This window comes from Nilaparvata lugens, chromosome 1 (assembly GCF_014356525.2).
Source record: "Nilaparvata lugens isolate BPH chromosome 1, ASM1435652v1, whole genome shotgun sequence".
Taxonomy (NCBI): domain Eukaryota; kingdom Metazoa; phylum Arthropoda; class Insecta; order Hemiptera; family Delphacidae; genus Nilaparvata; species Nilaparvata lugens.
This window is the reverse complement of record NC_052504.1, coordinates 32636422-32654377: the sequence shown is the minus strand read 5'-3', so window position 1 is coordinate 32654377 and position 17956 is coordinate 32636422. Positions and strand designations below refer to the sequence as shown.

Sequence of the window (17956 nt, the reverse complement as noted above, 5' to 3'; positions counted from 1 at the left end):
GCCAGAGGGCGGCTTCACCCCCAAACTTTCGGACTTTTTTCATTTTTCCCATTTTATCTCGCGAACCTTGAGTTTCTCAAGAAAAATCATTCTTGACAAAATTAAAGAGAATAAACTTTCCAATAAATTGAGTGGTCGCGCAGGATTCTACCACATTTGGTTCCGGAGCTACGAATTTTCAAAAAAGGGGTATTTTTAAAGGGGTTTTCAAAATTATACAAACCTACCACTTCTACCCTATACAACATGGATATTTTTCTAGTATAGATAAAAACCACACATCTCGTGGAAGAACAATTCATTATGAACAGGATTTCTTAGGAATTTTTGAATTTAGTAGTGGGGGGAGGGGGGATATACCCAAAAATAGAAAATCATGTCCTACAGCCAAAATACAAATTTATCATTATAGTACCTTTTCAAGGCCTTCCTAACAAAAACATACATATTTTGGTTGAAATCATCTCACGCGGGTTATTTTCTATGAGAATCACCCGTTAGAAACATTTAATTTCAGTATTTCCTAGTGGGGGGTACGTCATAAGGATACGTCAAGGATCAAAACTTTAAACACTTATAACTTTCGACAGAATGATCAGATCTCCTCGTACTACAGCTCATTCTTCTCAGCTTGTCAAGGCGGTTCAAAATCATGTATCATAATTGAAATTTGATTAAAAAATGAAAAATCCACTTTTAGTGTATTTTAGCCCCTATTTAAATACACAGAAAAATGGCCAATTTCTATATTCGAAACTGTGTATCTCGGTAACCCGAAATGATAAAAAATGGTCTTGATTTGAAGAACAGAATCTCCTCTTTCATGTGAGGTAAATGAATTTTGTAAAAATATAATCGTGAGGTAAGATACGTTTGATTCAAAAAATCAAGAAATTTGCGATATTTTCCTAATTTTCACAGTCTCGACAGTTTTTCGATAATAAACAGTCATGCAATATGGGTTTAAAGCATATGCGTTTTAGAGACTCTTGAATAACAGTAAAATCGCAGAAAAAATGAGAAAATGAAAATTATCATTTTTTCAATTAGCTGTAACTTTTGAACAGTACTGAAATCAGGAAAACGATTCATGGGAGCGGAAAGAGGAGAAAATTCTCTACAACCTTGACTATTTTTTCGATTTTTTATCTGAAGTGTTTCACAAGATACGCAACTTTGATTATACGAGACTGGAAATGATTAACGTATCAAAATTTTTTCGCATATTCAAAGTTGCGTATCTTGTGAAACACTTCACTTAAAAAATCGAAAAAGTAGTCAAGGTTGTAGAGAATTTTCTCCTCTTTTCGCTGCCATGAATCGTTTTCCAGATTTCTGTACTGTTCAAAAGTTACAACTAATTGAAAAAATGATAATTTTCATTCTAATTTTTTCTGCTATTTTACTGTTATTCAAGAGTCTCTAAAACGAGTAAGATACATGATAGAAACTTGCAATTGGTATCAAATGAAAGAGAATTACATGCTCTATAAGCTACGTTCCTTAAACCCATATTGCATGACTGTTTATCTGAATAAATAGCAGAAGTATTTCCGATGTGAGTATGATGATAATGGTATTAAAGCTTTTTCCCTCTACTCTAAGGATCACAGTGCCAATAACTATGAGGGCTAATTACTACACACTATACCCGTGAGATGTGCATAACAGGTTCAATAATAAGGTCGTTTTGGAAAGAATCGAAACAAATAAATATTGGAAAGGAACTATATTAGAACAAAATCAACAAAAACACTTATAAAAACTGATCGCTTGTTACAACAATTTGTTACGAAAACGAAAACTGTCCATCCTTTAAACAGATAAATACATTAAGGAAACTAATTTCTAAATTAAATTAAAATGCTTTATAATTTCTTTTCACAGCTAATCTTGAACCGTAATCACTAATATTTATTAATAAGCTTGGAAACATACAACAGTTGTTTTAAATCACACAAAATTATCTAGTTCAGTATATGTGTTACCTACCCTTATACTAATAGGTACTGTAATTCCTTAGACCTGAGAGATCTGAACTGCTAATGAAAATTATTATCAACTACTGTTTGCTAGTTTAGTATTTTCGTAAAATAAATTAGATTGCAGATTTAAACATATAATCTATTATTACCCTGTGTAACAAGTACAAAAATTACATGGAAACATTAAATCCGTATATTCAAATGAAAAACTGCATGCTTCCTGAAGATGGAATTTTATAATTGGAAATTCTTATATTAAAAAATGTTCATACGAATCAAATGACAAAATGCAACTGTTAATTCAACAGACTATTTTACTTTCTCAATTTAACTCATGATTAATTGGCATTGTTCACCCTTCCTTGTAAATATATAATTTCATTATTAATATACTTAATTTATAGAGTTGTTATATTATAGAGTAACAAATTTGATAAACCAATTAGACTACCTACTGAGGAAATAGTTATCAAATTTATATAAGGCACATCAATGGTCAGTTACCTATGTAGAAGATAATATGCTCTAACTTTTATAATGTAAGTAAGTACCGTATTTAACTGTCCACCAAATGATAGACTATCAGAAATGATAGATACGGTCTCAGTCGATTTTGATTTCCACCTATCTCAATTTATTATGCGCTGTCAAAAATATATTCAACAAAATTATATTTAAGACGCAACAGGGTACAGAGCACTGGCAAACTATGACATAATTATGAACAACGTAGCTGTTTATTGAATACTCAAATCGCATTCTTAAAGATAGTACTTGTAGAAACTTGGCATTATACTCTCAAAAATGTGTATTGAAAAAAACCTCTGTATACAAAAAAACTCAATAAGGAGTTACAGTTCGTACTGCTATCTGAACTCTCTGAGCTTATATAATGACGAGAATAATATAGTGTTAAAAATTAAATCTTGAAGTTAATAATCATAATAAACAATTTGAAGTACAAGTATTAAAATTACAATACAACAAATTAATGGTGTTCCAAGATTTAGAATACGATGAACGAAGATATTACAGTATAAAATGATTTATGAGAATACAGAGTTCACTTGGCAATCTGGATTCAGTATTCTTCGAACTAATAGAATTACATAGCAATATGATGGTTGAAAATCAGAATTCATTGGACGAATATCACATCGAAATACAGTATACAAGAATACGACGTTCACGTAGATAGTCATCATCATAATGACATTACCTACTTTATAGTTTTTAAAATGCGGTGATCATGGTGGACATTCTTTGGCAGATTTCTGAGACATTTGATACACTTATCTATTGAAGCTAGAATCTATAATAGTTCTGAGGCGATGAAAATACACTCTTGATAAGCGTATTTGTGAAGCTCGAAAACTTGAAAGTAGGTCTATAAAGGTATAGAGATTGAAAAACATATCTCAATTCGAAGGGGTTGACTAGATTATGGTGTGAGGTCGATTTAAGCTAATTACGTATATGTACGTTACGGTATTTTTAAAAATAGTTGAAATCACAAATCCTCATATCACAATAGCTACTTGATTGAAAAATAAATAAACATTTCTTACTGCTAAGTCATTATACGTAGATTAGATAAAGAATATAAATTTTGATAAATGCGCCAATTCCAAGTAGGGAGAACACGAGTCCGTTTAGAGTTGCAGTGTTACAGCTCTTCGGAAGGGCGCTTTTTGGAGTCCTCCGGACAGAAGCACGCCTCTTTTTGTGCATTCAAGTAGGCTGGGCAGCCGCCAATCAACGTTGCACTTGAAAAACCTTTAGCAGCCAACTTACAACCTGAAATAAACAATTATTTTATTTCATTAATAATTCCAATATACCAACATTGATTGGTACAATATACCAATCGTATATTGGTGAATGATATGTTACAATAAAAAAAGTATGTTGAATTAAAGCCTTATCTCATTTTCACAGAATAAGTACAAATTCACAAACTCACTGTTCAATGTCTTGACTCGTTTATTATAAAATTCCCTTCATTAGTATTAGAATTGATTATCATATTATAAAACATATGACCTCAAATAAAAAAAGTGCTTAGAGGTTTCACACATTTAGTTCTCCATTAATTAATATTTTTATTTTCAAGTTATTTTATGTATGGTAACTACCACAAAAGATTTTCTCAGGAGTACCTAGTTTCACAAATCTAAAATTATGTGTTTTGTTTAACATTATTGTACATATTTCTTTAGAGTTGCTTTGCGCAGTGGCGAATTCTCCGAGCATGCTAGGCATATGCTGCATACCTTACAAATAACAAGAAAAGGAGAGAATATAATTGCTAAAAATTTAAAAGAGCTTAGAATATGTTACAAAGTATTTTACAAAGTATTTTCATTTGGATTCTATAAAGTTGAAAAATGAAACAAATTTCCAAGGAAATACGTTTTTTTATTTTGTCTCCTTTTTTAGATATTCGCTTAACTTGGGCACTTTCAAGAGAGTTTTTTTAACTGGATTTGAGGACTTGGTTGCCGATCAAAGGAAAAAAGGTTAATTTCTTTATGTTTCATAGTAAATGTTTTATAATATACACATTGTAAAACAAACATTTAAGAATAATTTATTGCAAGAACTAATGAATATAATTAATCGAATTCAGTTACTCATTGATCATTGTCGAAAAGCAAAGACGTATTGTGTTCAGATACAATGGAATATTGGTTGACAACAGGTGGTATACTTATTTATAGCAAGTTTAGTGGATTATTAATAGAACCGGGAAAATAACAATTAAAAGGTAAAACAGTAAAAAAAAGCAAATAAGTCTTACTCAATCAATGTAATGAAATATATAGATGTGATATGTATATATAATAAATTCCAGTGGTATATCTATTTATAAATTTATTATTCATTGATGCATTACAGTATTTCTCTAACTAGTCGTTATTTAATAAGGAGGCAATCAATCAAGACCAGAAGGTATTATCAGTTTTTGTTGACCTGGCCAAGGATTTCGATTCGATAGACAGAGGCATACTCTTTGCTAAACTGAAGTTTATGAGAGTGAGTGGTTTAGCCTTGGCCTGGTTCAAGAGCTATCTTGGTAATAGAAGACAGATGGTTTCCATCGGACCAAAAATGAGTGGATTATGGTGATGTGGAAGTGAGTCAGTGATGTGGAATATGGTGTGGTGCAGGGCAGTACCCTTGGGCCAGTTTTATTCCTTGTTTACATTGATAAGCTGAACATTGAAGGCGAGCTCTTCCTATTTGCGGATGATACTGATGTTATATTCAGGGGTGCAAGCTGGAATGAAACATTTTGAAAGGCTGAAATGGCAATGAAGAAGCTGAAGGCATGGTTTGATCAGAACATCCTCACCATGAATGTAGGTAAGACAAAATGCCTGCCCATTGCACTCAGACCTTGTTGTGAGCCTCCAGATAATCTACGAACTCTAAACGATAAACTACACTCTTGTGATGATATCTATGGCACTGTCTGCAACTGTCAGATCATTGACAGGGTGAAGAGCTACAACTATCTAGGAGTTATAATCCTATTATATTAAGCGAGCAATTTCTGTATTTTTATATATTTATATCTGGTTATTTATGTTCAACGGATCTCGAAAACGGCTCTAACGATTTTCACGAAATTTGGAACATAGTAGGTATATGATATAAAAATTCGATTGCACTAGGTCTCATCCTTGGGAAAACTTGCTGAACGACATTAAAAGGATAATTCATCCTTGGCTGAAACAGCTGTGGATAGTAAAAAAGTGAGTGAGTATGTGAAAAATCAAAATATCGCATCCCCGAAATTCATAAGACGACATAGCCAGCTGTGAAATATAAACACGAACATTTTAGAGAACTGTGTTGGTTCTGTTTATCAATAAAATATCGGGGCACCGAGCTTTGCTTGTTATTTATTTATTGATAAACAGAGCACAATTCTTCAAAATGATTGGGGAAGGACAAACAGGCACAGCACAAAACTGTTTCTTCCCCGAATTTTAATTTATACACTATAAATGGTCCAAAAAGTAGGTTATGTTTCATAATCTTAAATTCAGGTCCAATTTTCAGTCAAAATATTTAAAAACAGAAAAGTTACAATTTATATTGTTTACAAACCAAATTGAATAACAAAATAACACTCACTAATCACTTAAAACTGTAAATTAATGATTAACTTTGAATATTATGATATACTCTAAATTAGAGTGATAAACCATGTCATGTCAACAAATCAGATTATTTTGATAGAGTCTATTAAAATTTCTAGATAATAATATTTCTCGCGAGATACGGTAAGCTTTTTGAATGATTACACAGCTGATCTCCCACACAGGCACACGCATCTTCTGTTATCGACAGACGACGAAATCTGTTCTTCCAAGGATGAATTATCCTTTTAACGTCCTTCAGAGAGTTTTTCCAGGGATGAGACCTAGTGCAACGAATCTATATTATAAACCTACTATGTTCTGAATTTCGTGAGAATCTTTAGAGCCGTTTTCGAGATCCGGTGAAATACAAACATTTAAACATATACACAGAAATTGCTCGTTTAATAGTATAGGATAAAAATAACGAGCGAAGCTCGGTGCCCCGATATTAGATTCTAACCTGAGACATGAGAATCACATAATCAGCTTGCAGCGTAAGCTTAGGAAAATGATTTATATTTTCCATCAGCTAAGCTTCATCCTGAACAAACAGGAAATTAAGACAGTTTATTTTGCTTATGTTCAGTCGATCTTGAGTTATGGTGTTATTGCATGGGGAGGAGCAGTTAAAACTGCACTGGAGCCTTTATATGTAATACAGAAGCTTATAATCAAGGCCGGCTTGAAACTGAAGAGACAATATCCCACCAAGGCATTCTCTATTATTAACTGTCAAGCAGATATATATTATGAAGAATGTACTTGTATTCACGTACAAAAACAGGGAATTTATGGTAACCGCGGTAGCACATAGCTACAATACAAGAAGCTCTTCAAATGTAGGGCTACAGGTCCCCAGAATTATCAAATCAATAAATCGCAATAACCCATTCTACGTCTCCTACATTTTATTGAGGAAAGCACCATCCAGAGAAATAATAGAGCCCACGGTAGGTTTGCTTCCTTATAAAAGAATCATCGATGGTTGGCTGCGTGGAATTGGTGCCAATAACTCATACAGGTAGTTTTCAATAAGAATTAAATAAAAAAAACATAGAAAAAAATTAAGATAAAATAAAAGCTCTAGTATGGAATCCTAACTAACTCACTAATTCCTTAACTAACCCACAGGTCTACATAAATCCTTTTCTTCTTCTCTTGTATTGCCTATGTTCTTTGCTATTCTTTCTAAATTGTAAAGGTTATATTAATTGATTTCTCTAAACTTCTACTAATCAATTTTTAGTCACAAAATATCACCATATTATTACCAGTATAGGCTAATAGTAATCGTCCCACACACAAGTCTAAGACTCATGTGGGACTATTTCCTTCGTTGTTGAGTCGATGCAAATAAATAATGTATTTTGTAAGTAATCTTTCATATAGTTGTTTTGGGCCATCGGTTGGTGGCTGTGTCGTGGTTGTTTGTTATTAAGTGGGCAAGTTTGCGATGCAGTCGTCGACCGATGGTTTGAAATTTTGTATAAAAGAATTGCAAGTTTTAATTTTTTTACAAAACTTGCAAACTTTGTATGGCTTAGCAATAATATTCTAAGTTGATAATGCAATACATTTTTGTGTATTGATATTAATTTATTCCTATAGCCTAAAAGCATTTATCTATGTATTCTTGTGCACTGTATAAGACAATAAATAGTTATTCAATTAAATTGACTTCATGTGTTTAAGCATTATTGGAGTACTGTATTTTAGTTCTCGGACATTTATTATTTATTTGTATAATAAATTGACACTAAATGTGGAGGACAATAAGTTCAAATTTGATTTAAATTTAAATTTAATTATATTTTTTAATAATACTGTAATTGAAAATTAATAACTATTTGTTATGTATTGATAATAAATATTATTGTTGATTAATTATTATTATTAAACGAAAATCCAAATTAAATGCTGTAATTCACCCCGAAGACTTCTGCTACTGCAAATATTGACAACAGGGTAAACAGCTAGATGGAAAGCTAGAAATTATTTCTCTGGAATCGAACCCAGTACCTCCTTATTGCCGGTCAGGAATGCTTACCCTTACACCAAACTGGCAATCTCTGGATAGTAGCGCTCATTTTAATTAAACGAAGCCATAGCAGCCAGCCAGTCTACAGATGGAAATTACTGAGAATTATTCAAAAGCTAATGAATTACAACATTTAATTTGGATTTTTGTTAAATAATATCAATTCATTCATTAGCATTTGAATAGTTGCAATATCTCATTAATTTTCATCTGTAGATTATTCATTAACTTCAATAACCCTTTCGAAATCTTCCTTTCCTGGGCAAAGATTTGATTCTAGGAAACTGAATATTTAGAAAACCGAGAAAAATACCACAAAACTTTAAAATAAATACTAGATATTGTTTTTCAAAGACTAATGTGATAGTTCAGCAGTTTAAAATTAATATAAATAACTAACCTGTACGAATGAACTCTACTTCTTTGGGTGGTTTGTAGTTATCACAGATCTTATATAGACACCGTTTGAATGACAAGTCGCATCCGTCTTTGTCGTTATTGCAAGTGCCATAGCAAATGTCGTGCTCGTTGCAGCATTTTGTCATTCCATCGAAAGGTAGATAAGTCATGTCTATCTGAAAAAATCGAATATCAAAATAAGAGGCAGATTCTGAAGTTCATGGAATAGATTATAAAACCAATTGAAATAATGGAGAATTAAAAATAAGAGAATTTTAGATAAACTACCAGGTCTATTAAAGCCCGCCGCAAAGTAGACCCACGCTAATCCACGAAAAGTAACCCACGCCGTGGGATGTTTTGTAAACCAGTGCTATAGAATTATTCATAATCAAATCAGCTAACAAGTGGATTATTCATTGCATGTATTATTATCATTACACAGATGTCTGGAGTAGCCTAGCAATGGTTTACAAAACATCCCACGGCGTGGGTTGCTTTTCGTGAATAAGCGTGGGTCTACTTCTCGGCGGGCCTTAGAGTGAGAAAAATACTAATACAAACCTTTGCCATTCCTTCTGGTCCACATCCGTTTGCTGTTGCTTTATAATATTTATTACGCTTCGGAGAACTTCCTAAAACAAAAACACATGTGTAGGCCTATCTTAGTGAACATGTATAGATACAATTGTGATGTATTGTTACAAACATTTTTCAAGTAGCCTAACCAATCACTACACAAAAAACTACAGTACCAATTCATCATTTAAATCGGGAAAAATATTTTAGGTCTTTACAATCATGAAAAATTGTTTACTTTTTCTTTCAACTAGAAACAAAATAAAAACAACTACGGAATAATAGAATCTAAAATCTAATTGTACAGATATTTCTCACTTGTGTAGAAATAAAATATAAAAACCCAAGTAGCCTACCCTTTTTTAAAAATTGTCTATTAACAATAAATTATGAAATAAACAAATTTAAAAAAGCGTGATTGGATTTTTATTTCTATTGAAGAGTAGCCCTAAGGTAAAAAGATAATTCTCACTTGTGATATTCCGGAAATGCAGATTCGAGCAAAAATGATCTAATTTATTCTGCATTATGTGTTTTTTCTTGAAATTCAGTTGGATGTTGCTTGGGAAAACCCAAGCCCATTCCTGTTCAACACTTTCAGAGCAGTCCAAAGCAGAGGAAAGAACTAGAACGTTCTATGAATTATTAATGTATTTCAGTTTTATCAACACCCAATGTCAATTGTTCAGCCCCTTGCCACTCCTGTAAAATGTTAATAAGGCAATGGAAATGGTGAGGCTCATCAAAAACCACTGCTATGAGTAAGCAAATGTCTAATCAAATCCCTAATTGATAGTCATGTAAGAATGGATATATTTCATAATGGATACCCTATTGTCAATCCAGGATAGAACAGTTATTCCTTAGTTTTAGGTTTGTTCATTTTTCTTATTTTTTGGCTTTAAGGTCTCTGGTGGGTCCAACTGTGTTTTCTACCTGAAGGTAGACAATGCAACAGTGGGCATTCATAGACCTAGGAACAATAGCTGAACCATCCAAAAACCTGTTGCCCTGTCCAGTACAAGTAGAAAATAAACGTCGACCCAACACAGACCTTGAAGCCTTTGTTTTAAATATATGATAATTGAAATATCATTGGTATTTCAATTTCAATTTTATTGATGTCATTCATTGTACAATAATACAATATTGACACAAGTCAAATACATAGTCACATTGGTAGATTACATTGTAAAAAATATTAAGATATTTAAATGACAAAAAATAATTCAATTCGATGACAAGAACCATATCATTTCAAAAATTTCTCAATTCAAAAAGTTACATTACACTGTAGAAGGATTTCTCGATCAGCCAATCCTTCAACTTAATCTTCAACAAAACTTCAGAGTCAATCTCAGATATAACAGGTGGGAGAGAGTTCAATATTTTCCTGCTTATGTGATCAGGACTACCCTGGAAAAAAGACGTTCTATGAGCATCTAGTCTTAGAGCATTCCTAGACCTCGTGTTGTACCCGTGTATATTCGATTCTCTAGCCCAGGAAGCTCTATGTTTGAGTCCATGTAGTGCATCCTCAAGTATTTATAGACAGGGAGGGGTCAGAATCCTTCACTTTGGAACAGTGGCCTGCAAAGGGTTCTGGGAGGTTTCCCCAGCATCATCCTGACCACTCGCTTCTGTGCCTTGAATACTCTGGCAATACCAGTTGATGAGCCCCAGAAGATCAGCCGTATGTCAGTAGCGGTTGAAAGTAACCATAATAAGCCGAGAATAATACTTTCGTGTTCAGACTCGTCGTTAATCTTGATATCGCAAATGTTGCCCTACCAAGTCGCTTCACAACCTCGTCCACATGATAATTCCACCTCAATCCAGTGTCAACCTCGATTCCTAGAAACCCACAAGCACCTGTAGATTTGATTCGAATCCAACTTGAAATTTAGTAAATTAGAGAATTCCGGGCGGTTGGAATTACTAATAGAAAAATCCATAAAACAGGTTTTCTTGACATTGACTTTCAGTTTATTTGCCTTACACCAATTCTCGATGCTTTCTGTGACGCGCTCTCCCTGCCTCAGCAATTGCTGCAGATCATTCTCAACAATAAGAAAGTTCGCATCATCTGCAAATAGAACGCTACTGGCAAGAGGTATATCACTCGGTAAGTCATTTATATACTATGAGAACAATATCGGACTGAGGACTGTTCCCTGTGGTACTCCCCTTTTTATCTGGCAAATTTTCGACCTGTATTTATTATTCACTACTTTTTGTTTTCTGTCCTCAATTTCTACAACCTGCACTCTATCAGTGGTAAATGATTTCAACCATTCTAATGCTGAGCCTTTAAATCCATAATACTGCATCTTTTCTATCAAAATATCATGATCAGTAGGCTACTATCAAAAGCCCGTTGTAAATCGATAAAGAAACCCAAAGCCTTCTTTTCAGCATCCAGTGACATGTATATTCGGCATAAGAAGTTATTAATGGCATCAATAGTCGACTTTCCACGTCGAAACCCGAACTGGCTTGAGGAGAGAATTCTGTTAACAAGATGTTTTAAACATCTCAAGATGTTTTGAACTGGTAGTTATAGCCAATTTCTAATGTAAATTGGCAAATGAGCTCGTGAGTCATATTGGTCGAAAATTACTCACTTCTGAAGTGGATCCTTTTTTACGGATGGGAATAACTTTGCCCACTTTCAATTGACAGGGAAATGTTCCTGAGCTGAACGATAGATTGATAAGCTTCGTTATTACACTTCTTATTGGATCAAAACACTCCTTTAATATGCAGCTTGGAATATCATCCATTCCACTTGACATTTTGCTTTTAATATTGTTCATAGCTGAAGAAACCTCGTCCTCTGTAAATTCAGGGAATCTCTCCAATGTAGCACCCACATACTTAACATTTAACAGTAAGGACTTGGAAGATACGTTAGATTGAGGAATTTCATTGGTAGCATTTATAAAGTACTCATTTATCATATATGGTATGTCAACAATTGAACCGATTCGAACTCCATTAATAGCTTTCGGATACTTTGTTTTTACGGTATTTGTGACTGTCTCCATTTTTATTAGTTTCCAAATTAGTTTAGATTAATTCTCTGACGACTCAAGCATTCTCTCTGCATAAACTTGCTTTGATGAATTAATTAAATGTCTTATCATTCGTGATAAATCCTTCAGTCTATCCCTATGCGTTATTTCAGGTTGAAATCTTCTCGCAAGTAGTAGAAGGTCTCTTTTAACTTCACAGGCATATTCTAGTAGTGGTGATGTCCATTTTATTTTAGTCATTTTTCTTCTTCCGATAAACAATTGGGAACGAGTCACTGAATGCTGTACAATACATACTCAAGAAATGATTGAATTTTTCATCAACACAATCTCCACTATTAATCACCGTTGACCAGTCTACTTTAATAAGGCGTCTGTAGAGTTTTTGTTTCGCATCCTCTGAAAACATTCTTGATTAGAAGAGATATCCATCACTACTATCCGTGTTCTCCAATGAATAATTCACAACTTGAGCACAATGGTCAGAAAGTCCTATTTCGATTATATCTACATATTCAACATCTACCATTGCTGTCACGAAACAAATGCCAATCAAGGTTGAGGATGTCTCTGTTATTCTTGTACAACTCTTTACCTTAATACCTTCAGCTTCATCCATTACCCACAATTGTGGGATCGATGGCGTCAAAAAATCAAAACACGTACAAACACATGAAAAAAAACTGTAATAGTTCAGATGGCAGTGATCCAGTGCTCATGCTCTCAATAAAAATTCAAATTATCACTCATAAATTCGTTCACACTGTAGTATGCCTTTGCACACAGTAGCTTCCGGACGGTTCTCCTGAAGGCGGCCTCATCCAATTGCTTCACACTATTAGGCAGCTTGTTGTAGAATTTCAGGGCTGAAATCCTGTAACTGGCCTGTGATCGGTGGAGGCGTCTCCTGGGGATATCCAACAGCTCACTGCGCCTGGTGTTGTGGCGGTGGATGTCACTACGGGCAGCTAGAGTATGCTGTATCTTCTTGACATACACCAAGCACAGGAGGATGTAATGGCTGAAGACAGTCAGTACACCAAGGCGAGCAAAGATGGGCTTGCAGTGGGCAAGATGATCGCTGCCTGTTATAATTCTTATAGCCCTCTTTTGCAGTCTCAGCACATCAGCAGCCCCCGCTGAATGACCCCACAGAAGCAAGCCATAGGTAATGTGGCAATGGAAGAGCGCATGATACATCATTATCAGGTACTTCTCAGTCACCAGGCCCCTCATCTTGAGCAGCAGAAAGCAAATGCGGGAGAGTCGACTGGTTACTTGCTGTATATGACTATTCCAGCTGAGTTTGCTGTCCAAGACAAAACCCAGCAGCTTCACTGGATTCTGAGGGTCACGCGGCTCACGTGACAAGCTGCAGATGATCCTTTGGGTCTTGTCCTCATTCAGCTGGAATCGATTAGCCAGGAACCATGAAGTGGCAGAACGAAGATGCTCCGCAGATGCCTCCAAAACCCGCTCAAGCTCAGCACCCGATGACAGTAGAGATGCATCATCCGCGAACATCAGAGAGGAACCGTGGTCGTCGAAGTCATTTATCATGACAAGGAACAGTGTAGGCCCCAGCACCGATCCCTGAGGAACACCAAAAGTTACCGGAAGTGTCCGGGAGTCAGCACCACTGAGGGAGACAAGCTGAGTCCTTCCAGAAAGGTAAGAGCCCAAGATGGAAAGGGCAGAGTCTCTAAGACCATAAAAGCTCAGCTTTCTAAGAAGAATGCTATGGTCCACGCAGTCAAAGGCTCGGCTCAGATCACAAAGAGCAAGAGCAAGAGACTCACCATCCTCGAAGGCAGGATCAATCCGCTCAGCCACATGGTCGACTGCACCCACTGTTGATCTCCCAACTCGGAAACCAAACTGCATGTTGGAGAACAGGCCATTCTCCTCGAAAAAAGCCTCCAGCTGGGGCTTTATCACTGCCTCAATCACCTTGCCAAAGACAGGAGTTATGGAGATTGGCCTGAAGCTACGAAGGTTCTCACGATTTTTATTATTCCTCGTAGTCCATATGCCTCAAAAAAGGATTGCAGTGTCTTTCTCCTATTTGAATCAACCATAAAGTCATCATTGAAATCACTGAGCACTATACAGCTTTCAAATCTATTTGTCATTATAAACAGAATTTCCTCCAGTTTGTCAGCAAAATTCCTATAATTATTAAGAAGTCATTGACATTCAGATTAGCCACCTGCTTTTCAAAACCGCATCCACTATTTGTGACATTTTCGCACCACCAAGCACCAAACCAAACACCAAGAACTCTTTAGACAATGTATTGTTCAAATATGTCGCCTGATCACGACCTTGGCTATCCGAGAAAATTAGCACTTTCTTTTTCAAATCTTGTGTTCCATTAATTTTCAGGTCTCCATTCAAGAGTCTCCAATTTTGTTTGTGGTTGAGATCATTGATTCGATTGGTGAAACTCAGTTTTGACATTAGAGCTGGAAGAGCTATAACCCAGGTGGTAGGGAAACTGGTGAGCACTAGCAGTGGAAATCTGGGAGCCATGGATTCCCTACATACAAGTGGTAAAATATATGCACCATGGAGCTAAAACGAAGGTCAGGAGTCCAGCTATAATTGGTGAGGAGTTTATTATGGAATTTGGGTTCGTCAGGGCTCAGCACTAAGCCAACTCCTCTTTAACCTTGTCATAAACTAATCCACTAAACAAATACAGCATCCATCACCTTGGGATACTCTATATGCAGCTGACATTGTTCTCATGAGCAAAACACTAGAATAATTGTAACAATCAATCATCATTCCTGGACAGAAAATCATGTAACGAAGCAGTGTGTGATTACATAACCTTATCTTTTGGACAACATTAACATTTTATCAAAATTTTTGAAGAGAAATAGTACAGGCTCAGCCTAGTTTTTCCTCCAATGTCATAATTGTATTATGATTATAGTATTTTATAAAATAAATGAATAAAATGAAATTTGTGGCGTGCCTACCACAAAGCAGATGGCCCAAGAATTATCAGAGAGAAGACGGTCTACATGCACTGCAACTTTGGTGACAATGATGTTCAGGCTCACATACATCTGCAAGGTACTCTACTACTAGTAATTGATCAATACAAATATTTAGGCTCCTTAATCAGCAATGTAGAATCAGCATAGATGCTGAGCCGTATAAACACTGGATGAATTAAATGGAGAAACTGGTGTACTTTGCGACAAAAGAACACATTGTCTATGCTCATTAAGGGGAAAGTGTAAGTTGCAGTGTGACAAGCAATGCTGTATGGTAGTGTGAGTGTTGGTCGCTAAAAAATAGCAAGAAAAGAGACTTCATTCTGCTGAAAAGGGATTGCTGAGATGGACAGGGGGTGTGAGCACTACCGCCGTTATAGAGGTAGAGGTGTAAGTAGACTGGACCATATTTGTTATGGTCAACATAACATATCATGTTCGATGCAGTTTCCAGGTAGCACCTGTCGGTGATAAGGTAATTAAAGGAAGATTGCTCCGGTATAGACATGTAAATAGACTGTACACTTAAATCAAAGAAAGCCGATCCCAATAATGGGAGAAAGGCAGGTAGGAAGAAGAATTTACACAAATAGTTCAAAAAATTAAATTATACTCACCGTCCGGACATTTAAATATGCACTCCTCTTCAGCCAAACTATGTATATGACCTTGATATTCTGAAAACCTATTTAGAACTTTGACTGCATTTTCCATGACATTTCCAAAAACGTTTTCAGCAGCTAAAACAGCCTCTCTGAGATTAGCTAGTACAGATGAACCGTAACCGCTCCATGCATAACCTACAAAAGTTAGCAAATAAATAAGACATTTTGTTTTGTTTATTTCCATTGAGAAAGATTTGTGATTAAATAAAATGCAAAATATCAATGTCTCGCGTTAATATAAGAAGAATTTTCAGAATTCAGATGCATTTACCACTAGAAATTATGTTTACGATATTGACCGACCTTATTACTAATGTCAAAGTGAGGTTAAATTTGAATAAAAATCTGCGGTAAAATAAAAACATCAAGAAACAGCTGATTTGTCTCTGACGGTCTGACGTGTGATTCTTGATTGAAGTAAGAAGATAGAGATGATTGGATTCGTGGAACAAATTCAAATATAAAATATGGATTGGGGTTTCTGAAAGATAAAAATACCATTTTTCAGTTGATGATACAATTTCAATTTTATCAAGTTTTTTAAAATTATGATAATAGAGATGTTTATTAGATTGAATTTGCAGGAAAAGCTATCTTCGCAGCGTGTCTGCAAACAGTCTACTCTATTCTACATCTGTACTCTATGATCTTCCTGTCAATTTGGTGTTTGCGGCTGAGCGTATGTGAGTTGAGTTTGTGTTGTCGGAATTTTATACGTGTCCTCTTGTAGAGAAAATATTCAGATTATTTTTAACTTTTCATCAAATAATATCTTGAAATGGCATTCAAAAGAGACAAGAAGGAAGAGGAAGATGGTAATAATTATTTTAATTGCATCTTATTTTTCAGTCTACAATATAATGCATTTTACTCCCAATTTTTAAACATAAATTTTAGGTTAGATCATTTTGGATAACTTTTATTTTGTAATATTGTTCATTACTATATTTTTTTCAATGTAGGTAGTTGAAATAGTAACTAGCCCTTATTATTACTTACCTGTGTATGTTGCATTTTAAAATTGGGTATAATTAACCTTTTTAGATCTGTAAAAACCGTCACTTAAGTACTGTAAGCATACTGTATTTGACTATAGCATGGTACATCAAAATAGATACAATAATAACGTATAGTTTGCGTGTTTATGCTTAAAAAAGTGGTAACTAATATTAGGAAGAAATAGCAATTAATATTTTATAAATACAAGTCTACAAATTTCTATTTGTCAACACTGAATCATGTTCAGCTCAGTAAGTTAATATTTAATAATCAATGAGTACTTGCTGCTTCAATATGCACTCTCAAACATGCAGATTTCACACGTCTCTCGGCTCCTTAAACAGACTACAGTTTTTAAAATGTATTATTCATTTCAGAGATAACATGAATGATGTCACACCTTTTTCAACCTCTCTTCATTAGACAAATACTATTTTCATTTTATAATTTGAATCATTCCAATATCCTCAACTTATCTATTATTCTATTCTATTTAATAGGAATAAGAATTTCGTGTTACTGTGACAATAATTTTGTATTAAATCTTTATTTGAAGGTACATCAAAAACTGTAGTCACTGCCTTCCATGATAAAAACAAAGTTCAGAGACAGCTTAGAATCTCCTGGCGCTGGACAGCTGCTGACACAACTCATGTGAAAACCCCAACTTACGTTGGGGTGAAATTGGATAGGAGCCTAACATTTAAAAGCTACTGTGTGAGCACAAATAAGAGGGTGAATGACAGAAATGCTTTCTTGCGCAAGCTGGTGGGCTTTGCCTGGATGCTCATGCGGGCACTCTCAGCTGCAGAATATGACTGTTCTGTTTGGAGTCGCTCAGCCCACGCAAAAAAAGTAGAAGTAGCCGCAATGAAAGCTGCAGGTTTGTGACAGGATGCCTGAAGCCAACTAAAACCCACTACCTTTATCATCTAAGTGAAAGAGAGATAGATAGTAGAGCTGAGCGAATTCGACAGACTACAGAAGATAGGCATCCAATGTTTGGCCATACCCCTGCCACTCATAGATTAAAGTCCCGACGCAGTTTCTTGAGTGAAACAAAAGTGCTGTTCTTTTCGGCGCCCAGGAAATAATTC

At 35.0% G+C, this 17956-nt stretch overlaps 2 protein-coding genes across 3 annotated transcripts in view; one reads left to right on the top strand and one right to left on the bottom strand.

Annotated features, from left to right (window-relative positions):
• Nucleotides 1–1712: 1712 nt before the first annotated feature.
• LOC111053296 (group XIIA secretory phospholipase A2) lies at nt 1713–16252 on the bottom strand. Of its 2 annotated transcripts, XM_022340151.2 has the most exons (5): nt 16164–16247; nt 15813–15995; nt 9138–9208; nt 8575–8749; nt 1713–3782 (listed from the first exon to the last, which is right to left on the bottom strand). In XM_022340151.2, the coding sequence occupies exons 2-5, from the start codon at nt 15907–15909 to the stop codon at nt 3652–3654; spliced, it is 474 nt and encodes a 157-aa protein (XP_022195843.1). In that variant the 5' UTR covers nt 15910–15995; nt 16164–16247; the 3' UTR covers nt 1713–3651. The 2 variants fall into 2 exon arrangements, with proteins under 2 accessions (XP_022195843.1, XP_022195842.1); XM_022340150.2 differs by having other exon boundaries at nt 15813–16252.
• Nucleotides 16253–16509: 257 nt separating this feature from the next.
• The window catches only part of LOC111053297 (coatomer subunit gamma), a 29222-nt gene continuing 27775 nt past the window's right edge, over nt 16510–17956 (top strand). Inside the window, exon 1 of the mRNA XM_022340152.2 lies at nt 16510–16675. Coding sequence (XP_022195844.1) covers nt 16639–16675 — 37 coding nt within the window. The 5' untranslated portion in view covers nt 16510–16638. The remainder of the gene's footprint in view (nt 16676–17956) is intronic.

Excerpts from the sequence above, each read along its gene's own strand:
- LOC111053296 (XM_022340150.2), bottom strand. The coding sequence starts at position 16,044 with ATGGAAATAAACAAAACAAAATGTCTTATTTATTTGCTAACTTTTGTA. Across the intron at positions 9,209-15,812 it reads CATATTTAAATGTCCGGACG|GAAGTTCTCCGAAGCGTAAT; the intron begins GTGAGTATAATT and ends TTTTTGTTTTAG. Across the intron at positions 8,750-9,137 it reads GACCAGAAGGAATGGCAAAG|ATAGACATGACTTATCTACC; the intron begins GTTTGTATTAGT and ends CGATTTTTTCAG.